The sequence below is a fragment of the Mustela putorius genome, unplaced genomic scaffold (genome assembly GCF_011764305.1).
Source record: "Mustela putorius furo isolate JIRA1106 unplaced genomic scaffold, ASM1176430v1.1 tig00000592_pilon_pilon_pilon, whole genome shotgun sequence".
In the NCBI taxonomy this organism is placed as follows: Eukaryota; Metazoa; Chordata; class Mammalia; order Carnivora; family Mustelidae; genus Mustela; species Mustela putorius.
In genome coordinates this window covers 6,611,153-6,630,093 of record NW_025421426.1, presented here as the reverse complement: position 1 = coordinate 6,630,093, position 18,941 = coordinate 6,611,153, and the positions used below count along the sequence as shown (strand labels likewise).

The 18,941-nt window shown below is 52.3% G+C and overlaps 1 protein-coding gene across 3 annotated transcripts in view; it reads right to left on the bottom strand.

Moving 5' to 3' along the window:
• The window catches only part of PREX1 (phosphatidylinositol-3,4,5-trisphosphate dependent Rac exchange factor 1), a 176,521-nt gene extending 158,167 nt beyond the window's left edge, over positions 1 to 18,354 (bottom strand). For all 3 annotated transcript variants that reach the window (XM_004746244.3, XM_045082121.1, XM_045082122.1), the window contains exon 1: positions 17,995 to 18,354. In XM_004746244.3, the coding sequence (XP_004746301.1) occupies positions 17,995 to 18,207 (213 nt within the window). In that variant the 5' untranslated portion in view covers positions 18,208 to 18,354. The remainder of the gene's footprint in view (positions 1 to 17,994) is intronic.
• Positions 18,355 to 18,941: the final 587 nt, after the last annotated feature.

The window sequence follows — 18,941 nt, the reverse complement described above, 5'->3', positions numbered from 1 at the left end:
CAGAGGAATGTGATGTGACTTTACATAAGATGCCTGTGGAGAACCACCTCTCAGGGGGCAATGATAGAGGGGACCAGGGAGGAGGTGACTGAACCAGTCCCAGCAGGAGACAATGGTGGCAGAGACCAGGGCGGCTGCTGTGGAGGTATGAGGAGTGGCCGGATTCTGGGGAGTTGTTGAAGGTGGAGCTAACGGGATTTCCCAATGTAGGATACAAGGGAAAGAGCAGAGTGGTGATAGCTCCAGTGATGTGCCCGAGTACGTGCGAGGCCAGAGGGGCCACTAACTAGACCGGAGGGGCCCCTGAACAGGGTGAGCTGGAGAAAACGCAGAGTCTGTGATGCCCACCAGATACCCAAGCAGAGATGCCCTCTGTCATCGGGATATAGATACCCGGAGGTCAGGGCAGAGGTCAGCACGGGAAATAGACTTTTGGGAAACGTCGACAAAGGGATGACATTTATCACGAGTGAACAAGAGGACCTCAACCACAGAAGAATAAGAAAAGACGAAAGACGAAGGGAGAGAGGGAACGAATCATCTCCATCTCCTTGCCACTGGGCTCCAGCGCCCGCCACCTCCCTGAAAGAGAGTGACAGAGAGGCCTGATGACATCAGCTCCTTCTGAAATTAATTGCTGGGGACAAAGCAGTTCCACATGCAACAGCCCCCTGCTCCTGAGAGAGGTCAGCAGGATAGGTATTCGCTCCCCACCCCACTCCACTACTCCACTGAGAAACTGAGGGTCAGAGAGGGACGAAGCTGATGCAAGGGGCTCTGAGGGCCACCTCAGCTGGCAGAGCCGCCTGACACAGGTCCCAGGCTGCAGACACGACACACTGCTGTGAAACATGGCTTTTTATGAGCAGAAATAAAAAAAAGCACCCCCCAACCACCACTACCCCGCCTTCCACAGCTGCCAGCATGGAAGGTGTGACAAAGGCTCGACATGTGGGGAAGGGGCGGAGGACACGTCTTGGCCCACGGTGCCACAGTGAAAGCAGCTGGGACAGCGCAGGCGCCGAACTGAAAGGCAAGAAAGGCAGCCAAAACCACACTCAGGACGGGGTCCCCAGAGTGTCCCCAGGGTCAGGTCTTCCCTCTTCCTGGACATGCAGATCAGCCCCGAGCCCAGGGACGGGGCCTCCTGCTTCTACCTCAGCGGGGGTCCCTCTCTGGACTCTGATCACCCTGCCCATCAGATGCGTGTCCGATACAGAGACACCAATGTCATCAGTGCGGCAGACTGGCTAAAACCCCCTGGGCCAGACAACAAATCGACCCCAGACTCTCAACCGTGGCACCTCTGATGTTTCAGGCCAAGTCACTGTTGTGGGGGCTGTCCCAGGCCCTGCAGGACATTCAGCGACAACCCTGGCTTCCACCCACGAGATGCCGGCAGCACCCTGCCTTCCCAGCTGTGACAGCCGAGAATGTCTGCAGACATTGACAAACATCTGCCACGGAGGCCGGGGGCAAAAACAGCCTTTCTCTGCAAACTGCTGTCCCAGGTACAGTTTCGAGGCCGACCAGCACGTCAGCTCCATAAAGGAAAAGATCTGTGTCCATCTTTCAAATCCGGGACCCAGGTGTAACCTAAGGGGCCCCAACCACCCCACTATCCTGATTCCCAAAGCACCACAGCAGTCTGTCTTTGACCCAATATTACAGATACACAGGTCTCACAGTGGGTGAGAAGTCAGGAATCATCTTTATTTTTTTATTATAATTAGTTTATCTTAATTTGAGAAATTTGAGAAATAATGTGTTAATTATAACCGGTTAAGCAATGAAAAAAAAATACAAAGATAAATAAAATACCTTCTCTGCACCCCTCTTCATTATCAGCCCAAGACCCCCAATGTTAATTTTCTGGTGTGTGCCCTAGTGTTATTGTACGTATCTTTTCTACAAAATTGGGATCACACTCTACATGTGACTCACAACTTACCCTTTCGTGCTGAACAGTACAGCACGTACAGCCCTTTCTGTCAAGAGGAGATCAAGCCCATTCTTCTCAACAGCTGCCTGATATCCCAACACATGAATAAACAACAATCTTAGTCAGAATTTTCTCTGTTAATGTGGCTTCCATGCCCCCCTTTTCTCTGGCCATTTATAAACAAAACTGAAATAAATATCTTTGTAACTTACGCTTCTACATGCTTTGTTTCTTGGTTCCATAGGGGAGATTCCCAAAGGAACTGAATTAAAGGATATTATGGGGGGGGGGTATTTTTATTTCTAAAGACACTGCCAGACTATTTGTCCCAAGAGATACCAGTCGTCAACACTCCCACCAGCATCATATGGAAATGCCTTTGTCCCAGCAGCCATACCAGCACTGGGTTTTATCACTTTGTGTGTGTCAAAGACAGCCAGTGGTAACGCTACCAAAGGTAATGTTGCCGGGTTAGTCAGCAGAAACGTCCACAAAGCTCTCACTCCACAAAATACCAATTCAAGAGCATTCTGGACCCAAACAAGGACAGAGGATGATCCATCTACTGGGTCCCGAGATGCCTTCCTCCCAAGCCCCTTCCCATCCTCACAAGCTGACTCCTGAGCCCGCACTATCCTCACTTCTGAAATGGATTTCACACCCAGACATAACAAAGATGCCTTTGTCACTAGGAAAGAGGGAGTGACTATTGCCAGAACATTCTGGGTTCTGTTCATTCAAATCTCCGTGTGTGGGGAGGAGGAGAGTGGAATCGGGGGATGCTTCCCACTCTGGGGCTGACCTTAGGGGTAGATGCTTTGGGCAGAGCTGGAGCGGCCCCAAACTCCCCATCCTTCGCTCACTGGCTCATTCCATGAATATCTGCTGAGCTGTATGACGTGCCAGGCACGCCGGGAAGCACTGTGCATTCATCACCTCATATAATTGATCCCCACAGCCTGATAAGAGAGGTCACATCATTAACCCCATTTTATAGATGAGAAAACTGAGACTCAATCAGATAAAGCCAGGACCCAATGTCACACAATTTCTAAATAACACAGGGGCACAAAGAAGAGGCAAGTAAGTAACTTCTAACCACCCACAGAACACCCCAGGCTTCAGCTGCCATGTTGTTCTCCCTGGCGACCACAGCAGCCTCCTCCCTCTGCCTCCACCCTGCCCCTCTACAGTCCATTCTCTGCTGGCAGCCAAAGGGGCCCTGGGAAAACCAAGTCAGATTCTGTCCCTCCACAATTCAGAAGTCCCAAAGACCCCCACCTCACTCAAAGTGAAATGCAAAATCCTTACAGTGGCCCACAAGGCCCTGCCTGATCTGGCCACCAGCCTCCCTACTCCCACTGCTACCTCCTTGACTTCACCTCCAATTCACTCTCCACCTGGCTCACTCTGCTGGGGCCATGCTGACCTCCTTCCTGAAACATGTTCCTGCCTCAGGGCCTTTGCACTTCCTGTTTCCTGTGCCTGGAATGTTCTTTTCCCAGAGACAGAGGTTTAGTCACTTTCCGCAGGTGACAATACCTAGAAGGGGCAGAGGCTGGATTCAAACCCAGGCTGTGTGGCCTCAGAGAAGACAAAATGTACCCAGCAGGGTCTGCCAGAAGAGAAAAGGATGTGTGTAACTCTGGGCAGGCTGCTGAACCTTCTCAACCTCTGTTTCCTCGTGTATGAAATAGGTAACCTAGGCAACATAGGCAGCCTTCCCTACCAGGTTCCGGGAAGCCACACTGCTTGAGACACGTCCACTGAGCACAGCCACCCCATACCTATGGACACTGGTACTATTATTAGATCCATGGAAAGAGCCAGGACAGAGAAGGAAGACCTCTTAAGGAAGCAGAGTATGAACCAGGTCTTGAAGGCAGGAATTGGAAAAGCCGTGTGAGACGCGACAGGCAGGCCAAGTGACAACAGGTTTCACCGGGAACTGACGACTCAGGAGAAGGCAACAGCTTCCAGTCTGGCTTCCAAACTGGGACAGAGGCACCAGCAGAGACGAGGAGAGATGCTCCCACCTGGCACGCAGGCCCCCTCCCTTTTTCCGGTCCCAGCGCCTGGGGTCTTCCTTCACCAAGTTAATGCTCCCTCACTGCCATGGGGAACAGGGGCACCCTCACCCACACTTGGCCACTCTTGAGTCTCCCTGACTCGGTCAAGGACGGCCGCATGACCCAAGGCAGCCAATCCGAGTCCACTCCAGGACAAAGGCCAGACCCTTCCCTGACACCAGCCAAGCCATTCCCACCGGCACTGAGGCAGTTGAGTGGGGCCTCCGGTCACCTGCAGCCAAGGACCGCTAACCACCAGCATGTGCTGCTCCCGTGTCGGCAACAGCCGTCCTGTCACCGTTCTTGTCTGCGTTCTTGCGGTTCTTCTCTCAAAACAGAGATGTGGGAGAACGGGGGCTGGGGAGGGGGCACTGCTGCGCTGCACAGCCCAGGAGGACGGGGAGCCTTCCGGGGGTGCCATCAGGGCCCTCCGGTCCAAGAGGAGGCCCTCTCACATCCCTCCCGGAACCCACTGCTTCCTCTCTGGGGTCTGCACCCCCAGGGCCTCCCAACGACATCTAAGTTGAGAACAAGATTCGGGAAGTAGGACAGACAAATGTGGGAATCTCCAGTTGAACAGCTGAGGTTGCAAAAAAGAAGAGAGACTTGCCCGCAGGCCCCAGGAGGTAGGAGCTGGGGTAATGGAATCACCCTAAGGGTGCCCCCCCTTCTCCATGTCTGCTCATGGAGCCGAGCCCGAGGGACCACCCCCCCCAAACCGGAACACACGTGTCAAACTCAACTGCGTATGGCCAGCCGGCAGGTACAGCACTGGGTCTGGATGGGAGCAGCCTCCTCACAGAAGAGCACATTTCTGCTTGTCAGACACATTTTTACTTAGTAAACACATCTTTCTTCCAAAGAGAAATCAGCCACATCCTACTTTTCTTTAAACACATGACCTTATTTGGCTTTTGATTTTCCACCTGATACAAAGTTTAGAAAAAATATTTCATTGTCCTCTGAACTCTACATATATTAAAAAAAAAAAAAAAAAAAAACAGCAGTGCAAGCATAATGATAAATGGCAACTACCACCTGGTTTCAATTTCAGGGACATTAGGGAAGAATGGGGAGTGTGGCAAAGTGAAGAAAACTGCTGCCATTCAGCTCCAGCCAAGCCCTGCTTGTAGGAATGTAAACTTGGTGTGAATAGATTTTCTGATTAAAAAGCCAGAAGTAAGTGGGTAGGAGAAGAATAAATGAAACAAGATGGGATCAGGAGGGAGACAAACCATAAGTGACTCTTAATCTCACAAAACAAACTGAGGGTTGCTGGGGGGAGGGGGGGTTGGGGTTATGGACATTGGGGAGGGTATGTGCTTTGGTGAGTGCTGTGAAGTGTGTAAACCTGGTGATTCACAGACCTGTACCCCTGGGGATAAAAATATATGTTTATTAAAAAAAAAAATTTTTTTTTAAAAGCCAGAAGTAAGATTTTGTATGAAATGTCTTGATTTTTCAATGTTGGCAACTAATAAAAAATTTTCAAACACTGTACAGGCCTAACAAAATCTATTTATTGGCCTGATGTGGCAAGAGGACCTTCAGCTGGAAACCCAAGGTTTTATGGCCCCATGGACATTGAATGAGAGTAAGCAGCTCTGTTTTTATCACATCTATGTCCTCAGCAGCGAGCACAGGACCTGGGACAGAACGTGGGCCCCCCCCACCCCAACACATACACCTCACACTTAGGGGTCCTCGTGTCAAAGAGTCTGAGAGTGATGTTTCCCAGGGCACACGGGGGCCCTCTGACTCATCTGGACACAACTTAAGCCTCCCTCTGAAGCTTCCCTCTGCCCTCCATGGTGTCTTAGCTGTTGGGCAAAAGCAGAACAATCATGGGACAGGAGCCAGGAAACCTGCGTTCAAATCCTGTCTCAGTCACGAGCTCACTTGGTGAGCCTGAGCCAAGTCAGGCGTAGAACAGCTCTGAGACTCAGTTTCCCCTTCTGGAAAAATGAGATGAATGCATGAAATGATGTCTGGTCTTTTCCAGCTCGTACAACCTGATTCTAAAACTTCACTAGCTGCCAGTGACTTCTCTGGGTTAGTAAAAACCGAAAGGTTTGAGCCAAGGCTTGTTCAGCCCTCAGTTACTGGATGGGGAACTAGCAGCTTGAACAAAGATGATGCACATGGTCTACCACTTTGGAAAACTGGAAACCGTGTAGGCGCTCAATCTAACAGGAATGTTTAAGTAATAATAACAACAAGGGTGCCTGGGAGGTTCAGGCAGTTGAGCCTCCGACTCTTGGCTGTGATCCCAGGTCATGAGATCAAGTCCCGCGTCAGGTTCCCTGCTCAGCGGGGAGTCTGCCCCCGCTCAAATAAATAAAATATTGTTATTTTCATTAAATTATAATTTAATAATAATGATAATAATAGTATTTGAATAACAATGTGTGAAGAAGAGGAAGAATGTGTGAATAATAATAATTGTATTCACATAATATTTCACACTGTATCAGCAGAATGAGTGGAATTCTAGCTAATACGTGAAACACCTACCCCGTGCAGGCAGTTGCGTGAGCTTTACAGATCTTACCTCTGCTCACTCCTCCGCTGATGGAGAAGGCAGCACTATTTCAGGAGAGAGGACACGGAGGCACACACAGGTGAAGCAGATGGCCCTCGATGACACAGCCACTAAGGAGCCAGGATCCGACCTGGGCAGTGGGGAGCCCGCGTTTCATTACGAAGCCCCCACATATCGTTACGAAGCCATCAGGGGCCTGGTGACGAAGAAGGCTTGGGGCAAGCCTGGGAGAAACCCCCCAGAAGAGGCCAGAGAAGAAAGCTGTGCATGTGGGCCGTGGGCTTGCCCCAGACCAAAACAAATGCAACGAACAAGGACAAAATGTAACAAAAGGTGACACTGCTTATTTGGAAGAGTCCTCGTTGCCCACAGTTCTACAGTGAGTGTGATGAGGGCAAAGATGGCCAACGCAGGGCAGGCGCCCCCCTCCCCCCAGCCAGCACAGCCAGCACCATGGCCAGCGAAGCCTTTCTCCTCACGGACCACAGGGCTGGGAGCCTCCCCAAGGGTCCGCATGCTTGTCTGCACTGGACAGCAGTACCCCAGCATCTACAGCTGGCCCAGGCACGCAACAAACGCCTGGTAAAATGTGTGTGAAGATACAACAAGCAACTTCCCCATTTGACAGCTAAGTAAACTGAGGCCCAAGAGTTCCTGCCCCAGCTCCCAGAGTTGGGAAGTGGTGGCCGAAGACAAGCACTGACAGACTCACATCTTAGCAAAGAGTTTCTGCTGCCCACACAAGGGGTCAAAAGCACACACAAAATCACCAAAGGGACAAGACCTCGGTAGGACTGGACCCTGGGATGGGGACGGCAGCGGAGGGGAGCTGGATACAAAGGACACTGCTGGGAAAACCTCTGAATATAGATCATAGACTGTGTAAGTTATTCTCGATGTTAAATTTCCTGATTTTGCTCAGTGTGCTATGAGAACATAGAGAACGTCTGTGTTCTTAAGCGGTAACACGCAGAATGACTTAGGGGCATCACATCTGCAATATTCCCAAATGGATCAAAGTCATAATAATTGTAGGGGCGCCGGGGTGGCTCAGTCAGTTAAGCATCCGCCTTCAGCTCCGGTCATCATGTCAGGGTCCTGGGATCAAGCCCCATGTCACACTCCCCGCTTGGCAGGAAGCTTGCCTCTCCCTCCCCTTCTGCCTGTCACTCCCCCTGCTTATGTTCTCTCTCTCTCTTTCTTATAAATAAATAAATCTTTTTTTAAAAAATCATAATAAATGTAACAATGTACGTGTGTGCACACGCCATGCGCCATGCGTATGCACCAATTGGGGTAGAGGGAGGCAGGTAGGAGGGGGAAAGAGAAGGGGAGGATTAAAAACAAATGTAGCCAACAGCTAAGGATTGGTGAGTCTGGGTGAAGGGGAGATGGGGAGGGGGGTGGCTGCTCTGGACTGGACACGTCAAAATAAAAAGTTACCAAAAAATTAACTTTAAAAAAAATGTATGATGTTGCCCATAAACACGGCATACAAGGGTTCTGTGTCTAGACCTCTGCACCCATGCAGAAATATATAATACCTATAGCCAGGTATATACGTAAAACATTTTACCATCCTTGGCTCCATGATGGCTGAATGGACAGAAGGGAATGTGCTTTTGACACTTACCCTGCCACTTTATTTATTATATTTGTGACCAAGGGGAAATCAATCTTCAAAACCACCCAGCAAGTCTGGCCAGCCATGGGCTGGCGGCAGAGACCACACAGAGCTCCCTCTGCCCTCCCAGTGTGGTAAAGGCAGGAGGCCAAGGACACCTGGACAGTCTGTAGCCACTCCCCACACTGGGCTCTGCGCTCCCCAAAGTCAAGGCCACTCATTAAGAAAGTAGCAGGAACCAGACTGTGCCTCATTCAGTTCCTTTTCACTCATCCACTCCGTTGGCCAAAGCTGACAAGGGCTGGGTGGTAGGGACTGATGAGCAAACACAGCAGACCAGGACCCTCAGCCCACACCCCACCTTTGCTCACGTTTGAGAGCATGAGACTTAGTCCCAGGTCCCCAAAAGTCTGCACAAAAGTATTTAGCTGTTATAGCAATCAAGACAATTACATCCTTTTATATAAGAAAACATACACATGTATTCAGAGGAAAAGCAAATGCTTTCCATCGACGAATATTTAATGAGCACCTACTATGTGCCAGGCACTGTTCTTGGTGCCTGACATGAGGGGAACAGACAGAAATGCCCTGTCGTCCCAGAATTGAAACTTAACAATCCACACGAGGTTGGTAAGTCATCCAGTGTGTCAGGGGGTGGAGAACAACCCCGCGGGGAAGGGGAAGGAGACAGGAAGTGGCGAGATGGGGCTGGAGTTTAATTCTGAAAAGCAGGTGGTCAGCGAAAGACCTCCCCGGGAACAGGCCGGAGTGAGCCACAGGGAAGGGGGGCGGGCGGGGGGAGCATCCCAGGCAGAACCAGTGAGAAGACCATGAAGCAGAAGAAAAGGCGCGAGTGGCTTTGGGGCGGGGGGGGAGTAGGAGCGAAAGGAGATTCTGGAATTAGGTAGTGGTGAAAATTGCACAACTTTGCAAAAATACTCAAAACTCAGTAATCACTCGCTTTGAAAGGGTGAGGTTTATGACGGGTGAATCATATCTCGATTAAAAAAAAAAACTATATGAGAAAGAAAGAGAGAGACTAACAGGAGAGGAGACAGGACCCTCCAGGCCATCCCAAGGACTTCGCTTCTACTCTGAGGGAGGCGGGAGCCACAGGAGGGCTCTGAGCAGGGCTGCGGCATGGACGGACTCAAGCTCAGACTGGACCCCTCTGGCTATGTGTGGAGGACAGACTGGAGCAGGCCCAGGGGAGAGCAGAGCAGACAACTCTAAACAGTCTGGGATGTTTCTCGACCGTGTGTCCTTGGGCAAGTCGCTTTTCCTTCTGTGCCTCAGTCTTCCTCACCTGTGAAGTGGGTTTGAAAAATACGTTCCCCGCCACCATCGGGCAGAGGTGAGAGCTGACACCACTCAGGGAAGTGTTGTTAAGGAGCCTCTGAGTCCAGTGGAGGCAAAGGTGCTGCCAAACAGCTTTTAATCATGCAAATTAGTTTCCTGAACAGAAACCGGGGGTGCCTTCCTCTATCACAGGAAGCAGAGACCCATCATAAATAAACAGCCCTCTCACCAGCAGCACCCTGGCCATCGACAGGAACCCAAAGTCTTCATCGGGTGTGGTCAGCTCCGACATAGTACTCACAGGGAGGCTGAGACCCAGACAGGGTGGAAATAGACCTGGGTCACAAAGCCGCCTTCCCACAGGGTCTGGGGATCTGCCTGGCAAGGGGAAGGTATGGTTCTCCTCCCTGGACAAGTGTCAAGGCCAGTGGCAGGAGGCAGCTGCTGAGATCTTGGGAAGACCCCCGTGCAGTATGATTTTCAGGTCATCAATTAGACCATGCCACACCCCTGCTAAAAACCCTCCAGGGGCTCCTTGCCCCCACTAAGAATAAAACCCAAAGTGCTCACGGTGCAAGAGTCCCATACCACACCAATGTATCTCCCCAACACCACCATCCTGACCTCCTGCTGTTCCTCAAAGAAGCCAAGCCTGATCCTGCCTCAGGGCCTTTGCACATGCTGCCCGCTCTACCTAGAACACACATTTCTCGACTGTCTCTCTACATCTGGCTCCTTCTCAACTCCAGGACTCAGCTCATATGCCACCTCTTCAGAGAGGCCTTCCTCGACTACCCCATCTCAAGTAGATGCCACCATCCACATTACAAACATATCCTCATTTTATTTCCTTCTCGGTGCATCCACCCCCAAGCTGAGTAGACTTCAGAAAGTTACTCTGTCTCTCTGGGTCTTAGTTGCCCAAGCAGCAAAATAGCACAAGAGTTGTTGCAAGGGCTCAAAAAGATAATCCCGACAGAACATAGTAGGTCCTCAGTGAATGTTATCATTCCATATGTCACCACCTTCTCAAGGGACCTCTCTTTGTATTATCTGAAGAGTCCACCAGGGCAGAGGCCTTATCCATCTTGTTCTGGCCATGTGCCAGGACCCGGCCCAGTGTCAATGTATTGAATGAAGAAGTGAATGAGTGAAAGAAAGCACCGACTGCCCCCAGCCCCCTCTGGCCCTGGTCTCGCTGCTGCTGCTGCGGCTGGGAACAGCCCCTTCCAAAAGCCGCCTGCCACCCCCCTGCGAAGGGGAAGATACAGGCCCCCAGATTCTGGTGGCTCGTGGCCACCTGCTTCCACCAGACTTTGGTGGCCCTAGTCCCACCAGCCTGAAATAGCCTTGCCTCCCCTGGCCCAGACACAAGGGATCGTCTGTCAGTCCCACCCAGGGGAAGGAAGCAGGCGGGTAAACACAGATTGAGTGTCCAACCACAGGACAAAAGAGGAGCAGGCAGATTCCCCTCCTGGTCCTCAAGGAGCCGAGAAAATAAAAATAAACTAAAAAATCGACACAGGGCTGGGAGGCTGGACGACTTCCCTTCTTCTTGGGGCTTCGTCTCAGATAATAGGAGAGCCTGCAGCAGGTACCAGGGTAGCCCTGACCTTGGCTCAGCGCTGGGCCCTGAAGGTCCTTCCCACGGATGACTATGCTCCTTGCTGCAATCCCCTAAGGGCTCCGATCATCTCCATTTGCAGGTGGGAAGACCAGGACTCAGGCAGGCAAAAGGACTCGCCCAAGGTCACACGGGGGCAGAGCCAGGATTCGAACCCAAGCCCTTTGGCTTCTAGAATCCATGCTCCTAACCATGAACCCAAGACACAAGGCTGGATGAAAAGAGCAGCCCTAACACGCCACTCAGGGAAGCACATAGACGCTCGGACACGGCGATGCCTTATGTTCCTGCGCACACGTGTGAGTGCCCTAAAACGGTGTGAGAGCAGAGCCGGTGGGCAAAGGAGGTTGTAGTCCCCTGGTTCACAGCCAGGGGTTATGCGGTCACTCGGGACATGTGGCGATATCTGGAGACCTTTTTTGATTGTGCCAAATTGGGGGGGGGAGGGGGGCGCTCCACGCATCTGGCGGGTAGAGGTCAGGCCTACAACGCACAGGACAGCTCCCCACAACGGACAGTGATCCCGCCCCAATATTTCAGCAGAGCCAAGGGTCAAAGTATGGAGGGATTAGCCCCAGCCCAGCAGCGAAGGCTGAAATGCCCCCTGTGGAACCTCTTTAAGACGGACCTTTGGGCCAGGCTAAAACAACGTCCTGGGAACTTCTTCCAGAACTCTCAGGAGGGAACCCTGACCAGCCCCAGGGGCCACCACCCTCAACCATGGCTCACCCCCCTCTGGGGGCCACAACTTCTGCAGGGGGTCCCTCTAGGGTCTCGCCTGCAAAACAAGGAGTTTCAGACCCTCCTCCCCTCCCCCCACCCAACCCCACCACTCGCTCTCTAGGGGCTTCTAAACTTTGGGGCAAGAACCAGCTGGGGCCATGCCCTGTGCCTGGGGAGCAAGGCACACTGGTTTGAGGTCCAGCCGATTACTCGCCTCCTGCCAGGATTCCAGGCAGAGAGCTAGAGGAGAGAAATCACAAAAATCTGAGAGGTTAAGCTTTGCTGCCGGTGGACCTGACCCGCTGCAGAGATACCTCTTTCCGAAGCCGGCGGGGGTTGGGGGGGCACACTTTAGAGCAAAGAGGATGTGGGTTTCTCGATTCGATCCGAGGGAGTGGCCCAAGCTCAACAGGTCTTCTGCTCAGTGGCCTGATAAAGGGGGACACCCTGTAAGAGAGGGGTGCCCTGAAGCCTCCAAAAGCTAGGGACACCAACTCCATCCTTCTCTAAGTGACAGATAAATGGTTAGGAAGGAAACGACCCACCAATAGTGAACGGGCGTCCAGAATGCTTATTTGCAGAAAGCGCTCATTCAAATGCACAGACTGGAGCATCTCTGTTGGGTCACCCTTCTCCACAGCACAAGAGCAGAGTTTGCCCTGCAGGCAGCTGCACTTCCCTAACCCAGAACGCTAGACTATATAGCAGGTGCTCTCAAACTACCTGCACATTGAGAAAAGCAGCCTAATTTCTTCTTGGATTTCCCTTGGCGGGGGGTGGGGGGGGGGGCTCTGTTTGCCCTGCACCAAGATGCCCCCCGAACTCCTGCTGACATTGGGGTTCTTCCCATCAGAAGGTTTTCCCTGACTTCCTAATGCTGTTCGGCTCTCCGGCATCCTAAAGCTCCAATAATTTGGACCTTTGGGCTTAATTCTTATCTGTACGGGCAGCCAGAGGTCACACAAAGGCTGTGAATTTTGGTCATGAACACAGCATCACCTTGGGCAGTTCAGGAAAGCAGTAAAGAGTGTGGGTTATGCAGCCAGACACCCTAAGTTTGAATCCCAGCTCCATCAGGCTGTGTGACCTTGCAAAACTGACTTGGCTTCTCTGGTCCTTCGTCTCATTTGCAAAGTGGGAAGCACAGTACCTAGCACTTTTGAGCTGATAACAGAGAATGCTTTACACAGGGCTTGCAAACATTTAGGACTTCGTAAGTGTCAGCCAATTGTTATTGTTGCTGTTACATCACCCTAATAATTATGCTGAAATACAATTCTTTCTGTCAGAGGTTTGTAACATATATATTCACATGCATATACCTAATTTCATAGGAAAACAGTACTACAAATGAGATTTCTCCCCTTAACATCTTCCTGTTTGCCTTTCTCCCCAAGATACACATCCCTGTATCCTTTACCCTAACTCCTGTGATGTCATACATACGACCGACATGGATGTGTTATGATTCTCATTTACTTTCCAAAAGCAAAATTGTGTTATATACACTTCTCAGCATCCTACCTTTTGCAACACACTGTCGTGAAAATCCCCAAAGTCACTGAGTAGGTTACTCTGTTTCAGCGACTACAGAATTTAAAATGTGCCCCCCCACACACCTCCTGACATTTCTCTCTAGTGTGAGACTAGGAGCAAAAAAAAAAAAATCTTAAAAAAAAAAAAAAAAGAACAGTGACAACACAAAACCACAGTTTCTTGTTTTGGCAAGCAGAGCTCCAGTAAGAGAAGCTCTGGTCTCCTAACCCCCAAAAAAAGCAGAACCAGAAAGCATTCTGGGAGCTTTCTGCTGACACCCCAGATCCTTAGGGACCCTGATGCAGCTGATCGAGCCTACCCTCTGGGGGTCTACTGACCCTTCAGGAGCCTACTGACCAACACTTACCCAAGGGTTTCTCTACCATCCACCCAGGTTCCCTGCCTTCCCACCACTGCCCGGCTGGCACACCCATCATAAGATGCACCGGCACCTGCCCAGGAGGTCCCCACTTGTAAGAAGGGACTCCAAATCCATCCAACCAAAAGACAAGTGGACCCAAGGTTCAATAGCCTCCTCTTTAAGTGCGGGGATGGGGGAAGATTGTGAACCCCAAACAGACAACCTCCTCTAACTCCCACTGTACTACATCCCCAAAAAAAACACCATAGCATACTAAGCACCAACTATGAGCCCGGCACAGCACTAATGGCTTCAAGGTCAGGCTATTCAAGCCTGAAAACACCCTTAGGACAAAGGTGCTATACTGTTCCCATTGTACAGATGGGGAAACTGAGGCATCGAGCAGGCTAGTGACCTGCCCATTGCCACATGTGGTCAATGTAGGGGAAAGCCAGGATGTGAACACCAGCAGCCTGGGTCCAGAGGCCCACACTCAACCCTCACCTCATGGATAGACATTGAGCACAGAGGACGAAGCTGGCAGCCTGCCACTTCCATTCTTCTAGCATTCTATCCATTCTGCTGAAGACAGAACAGGAGCCACAGAGGCAACATAACCACAGGAAGCATAGGCAGAGGCTCAGGGTCCCGTAGACTTCAGTTCAAATCCCAGTTCTGCCACCTTAAGAAATCATGGGCCAAGATCTTTATAAGCCAGAGAGTCTGTGAGGTGGCTAGGGACATGAGCTGTGACCAGATCTCGCCACTGCTGTCTACATGGCCCAGGGCAGCCCACTTCAACTATCGAGCCACAACTTCCTCATGTGTCAGTGGGGTAATGACAACACTCCCTTCACATGGGTAGTGGAAAGATCAAATAAATTGATACGTGTGAAGTGCCCAGAACCGTAAATAATGCATCCCTGTCAGTTCCTACACGGTGATGTCTATAATCATTATTATCATTGATAACGCTGTCCAAGAACACAGAGGGAGCACCCAACAAAGCCAGAGCTTCTCAACGTTGAAATCCAAGATTCGGAGTCAAAACCCAGGGCATTTTCTCCCACAATCTCTGTGGTATCCCCCAAGAAAGATCTAGCATCTCTACAAGAGGGCTGTCCTTGCCTTTCCATGCCTCTTACATAAACATACACAAAACATGGCACCAAAGTCATCAGTCCCCCTTGGAGGTGGGGAGGGGTGTAAAACAGTTCCTGAAGGCAGTGGGGAAAGATGGGGAGATTCTGGAGGAACCGCAGAGCCCCAGAACCGGAATTAAAAAAAAAAAAAATCAAAACAAAACAAAATGGAAAAAAAAAAAAAAAAACTGGTTCCGGAGTTTAGATAAGTCAAAAGGAAATCCACTCAAAGTCCCTGTCCTCCTTCCAGCGCTGACTCACACCTCACTTCCTCCAGGCAGCCCTCCCTGACTACTCCTGCTCACTGGAAGCTGGAATCCTATAACCCTAATGATTGGTATTATTTCGTCATCATATAAAAGAATAATTAATGATGATAACTCATATTTTTATACCATATTACCAGCCAGACACTGTTCTAAATGCTTTATATATATTTATACAACTGATTTATCCTCTTAAAAAACCCTGTAAGATAATATCTATTATCATCTCCTATTTTACAGATGATGAAAGTGAGGCTGAGAAAGGTTAAGCCACTTGCCTAAGGTCATACAGCCCAAGGACTCAAAGCCAAGCAGTATAGCTCCAGAGCCCAGCCTTTTATGTGCAATTTCTATAAACACCCACTTTGCCACCAACTAGACTGTCCCCTCCTTGAGGACAGGAACCCCAGAGCTGGCCTTTCTGCATCTCCTACATTTCTGGGTCATTTCTACTGACACCAGGACCTTAAAACTAGGGACACAGGAAGAGCAGGGCAGCCCTTCAAGACCCACCTCTGCCCCATGGAATTAGAAGCGTGGAGGGATTACCAAGCCTTCTTCCCTTACTAAGTAAGTATAAAGGCTCGGAGGAGAGAGTGGGAAGACAGAAGAGAACAACCTGCAGGCTGCCAGCCTCACTGTGTGGAAAGCCTTGGTAATTAGCAGTTCCTGAAGCTAAGCCCTGGATTTTCAAAACTGAAAGGTCTTGGGTTGTTTAGGGGCCATTTCTGATGGAGCAAAACAAGAAAGGCCGCCTGCGGCTCACAGACAAGGTATGGGCTGGTCAAGTTACACAATCAGTCCGTTGCTGGCACCAGCCTGGGGACACCCAAAAGGGCAAGGCAGAAAAGCAGTCTGGATTCTCCTCCCCTGGGTTTACAGGTGGGGAAACTGAGGCCAGGGCAGGGAGCAGGACTGGTCCAAGAACCAGCTCATCTCAGAACTGACAGGTCAATCCTAACAAAAACTGATGAACTCAATCACGTGGAAGTACGGAAATCTTTTTTTTTTTTTCCTTCCTGTTTCTTTAATAGTAAGAATGGTCACTTCCAATCAATTTCCATTATTCCAGCAACCTCAGACTCTACAAGTGGACAATCTAAAACCACAGTTAACTCCAACACCATCTGCATCTGTTCTGAAACGTACCACACCATCCAGGCGAGGGCGCGGGAGGAAGAGGTATATTTTCTTACCCATTAATATAAAAATTGGTCTGTCTTTCCTCTCTCGCTTCTAGACTGAGGAGCAGGGAGTGGCTCAGAAGGAGAAGTAACGAGTTCCCGAGAATGTGACATTGCTCAGAGATATCAGAGCTGTCTACCTCTTTATATCAGAAACTGCCAGCTTCAAACTGAACAGATTCCTTTTTTTTTTTTTTTTTTTTTTTTTTTTAAACGATGAGAGAGGGAGAGATGGGAAAGAAATGCCAACTCTGCCTTATTCTCACAGGCCTTTCTAGTAGGGTCCTTTAGCCAAATGGTTTTCAATGCCACCACACAACTCCCCAACCCCCCAAACGCCCCCCCACACACATACACACACCTCTTTTCACAGAGAGAAGGGCTCTCTCCTCCCTGAGTTAGAACTAGGACCTCACACAGCCTCTGCTGGACCTCCAAGCCAGTGGGGACCCCAGAGGATGCCAGAAGCTCCCTCTGTGTCCCCAGAGACTGGGGAGCTGCAGAGCCTGGCTCTGAGATCTCTAAGGAGCAACTACCACCCCCAGCTCTTCCTGAACCAGGATTAAAAGACTTCCTAGAGCCGAGAAGGGAGTAAATGAGGTCCCAGCAGGAGGCACGGAGATTAAAGCCCTCAGAGTCTCCTAACTTCCAGCGAGGCTTGGCCCCAGGCCCACCCCCTCCACCCCCTGGCCACTTTTCTCACTTCCTAGGAGAGTAGGGAAGTGGCCCCTTCCTCCCTCTCACAGGGGGACTTTAAAAAAAAAAAAAGAAAGAAAGAAAAGGAAAAGAAAAAGAAAAAAAGAAGCTCTGCATTGGAGTTTGGAGCACCGGATGGGACGGCCCTGGTCCAAACCCGGTACCTCCAATGAACCAGCTGTGTGATTCCAGGCAAGTTACTCAACCCCGCTGGTGCTAAACTTTCCCATCTAAAAAATGGAGTCAATACTCGTCCCTACTTCATAGGCCACTTGGAAGGCTAAACCTTCTAATGACATATGTAAGCGCCTGCCACATAGTAAGCGCTCGACTGTTATTTTAGAGTCTGACGCTGTGGTTTTGCCACTCAGAGATGGGGGTGGGACCTGGACTGGCAAGTCGTGAGTTCGAAACCCGCTGTACCCAAGCTCCAGCAAAAGCGTGTGCACTGGAGAAAGGGGTCCTACTCTTTGTGGTTTTGTGGGATCTCCGTCCCTCTTCCGGGCTCTGGGTTGAAGGGCGCTGGACTCTAGGATGTCTAGGCTCCGTCCCGTTGAATAGTCGGTGGTGCACTAGGTGGCGAAGAAATCCCCCGGGGGGGAAAAAAACACAGGAGCGAAAGCTCCCGGCGCCTGGGTCCCAGAGCCCCTGCCTCGCGGATGTAACTAATTTTAAAACTATTTGAAAGGCGGGAGGGGAAAAGAAAAAGACAAAAGGGCAGCGTGCAGGGTGGAAACAGGAGTATGGGAGACCCCGAGTCCGGGCTTGGACCGATGGCAAAGGAGGCGACAGCCAGCTCTGGAGGAGCCCGGATATCCCCATCTCTCTGTGTGCCCGCCAGGGCGCCCCTGAGGCGACTCTCGCGCCCTCCAGGGACCGCGGCCACAGGTTGTGGGGACCGCCCCGCGCTGGAGGCCCCTGCGCTCCACAGAGCGGGGCAGCCGGGGCAGAGGCTGTCCCCGCGCGCCCCGGGCGACACTCACCGATTGCAAGAAGCGCAAGGTGCCCACGTAGTCCCTCTCGGTGCCCAAGATCTCGTTGAGGACGCAGAGGCGGAGGCGCAGCTGGCGCTCCGACTCCCGCGCGGCCGCGCACGGGCCGGAGCTGGGCGCAGCGGCGCCGGGGACCCGGGGGTCCGGGTGGGCACCGTCCCCAGCCCCGTCGCCACTGGGATCGCTACCGCCGGGTCCCTCCATTCTAACGCGGCCGCGCGGCGCCGGCTGCTTCCCCCGCGCGAAGGTCGCGCCGAACGGCGACTCAGGCGTCCAGGCGCCCCATCCCGGACGGGGCGCGCCGGCGGGCCGGGCTCAGCGGCGGGCCCGGCGCCTGGCGCGGCGGGCGGGCGGGACTGGGGGCGGGCGGCCCGGGCCGGGGGCGGAGGCAGCGCGCGGAGGCTGGACCAGGGGCGGGAGGGGGCCGGCCCTCGGGGCTCCCAGACGGCGGGCTCCGCCGCCGCCGCCGCCGCCCCCGCCGCTAAGGGAGCGTCTGCCAAGTGCCACACCGCTCTCTGGCCGCAGAGGCGCTCCGCGCGCGCACCGAGCCCCTTGGAGACGCGCGGCGGAGCTCAGAGGCTACGTCGGAAGCTCTGAGCGGCCAGGGCCGAGGCGCCCGGGGCGCTCGGGCGGGAACCCTCCAGAAGGGGAGCCGGCGGAGGCAGAGGACCCCGAGGAGGCGCACGCGCCGCCGCCCGCGCGCCAACTCCGTGCCCGGACGCGTGGCCCCCTCCCCCGCCGCGGGCTACGCCACTCCCACCCACCCCACGCGACACCCACCGCGCGCAGGCACACGCACGCAGGTTCGGCCGCCGCGGCCGCTTCTCGGGCCGAGCGAACACCGGGCTGGAGAGGCTCGCGGCGGAGCAGCTCGGGAGCCAGCCCGCCCCGGCCCGCGCAGCCCCGCGGGCCCGCGAAGAAAAGGGGGCGGCCCCACC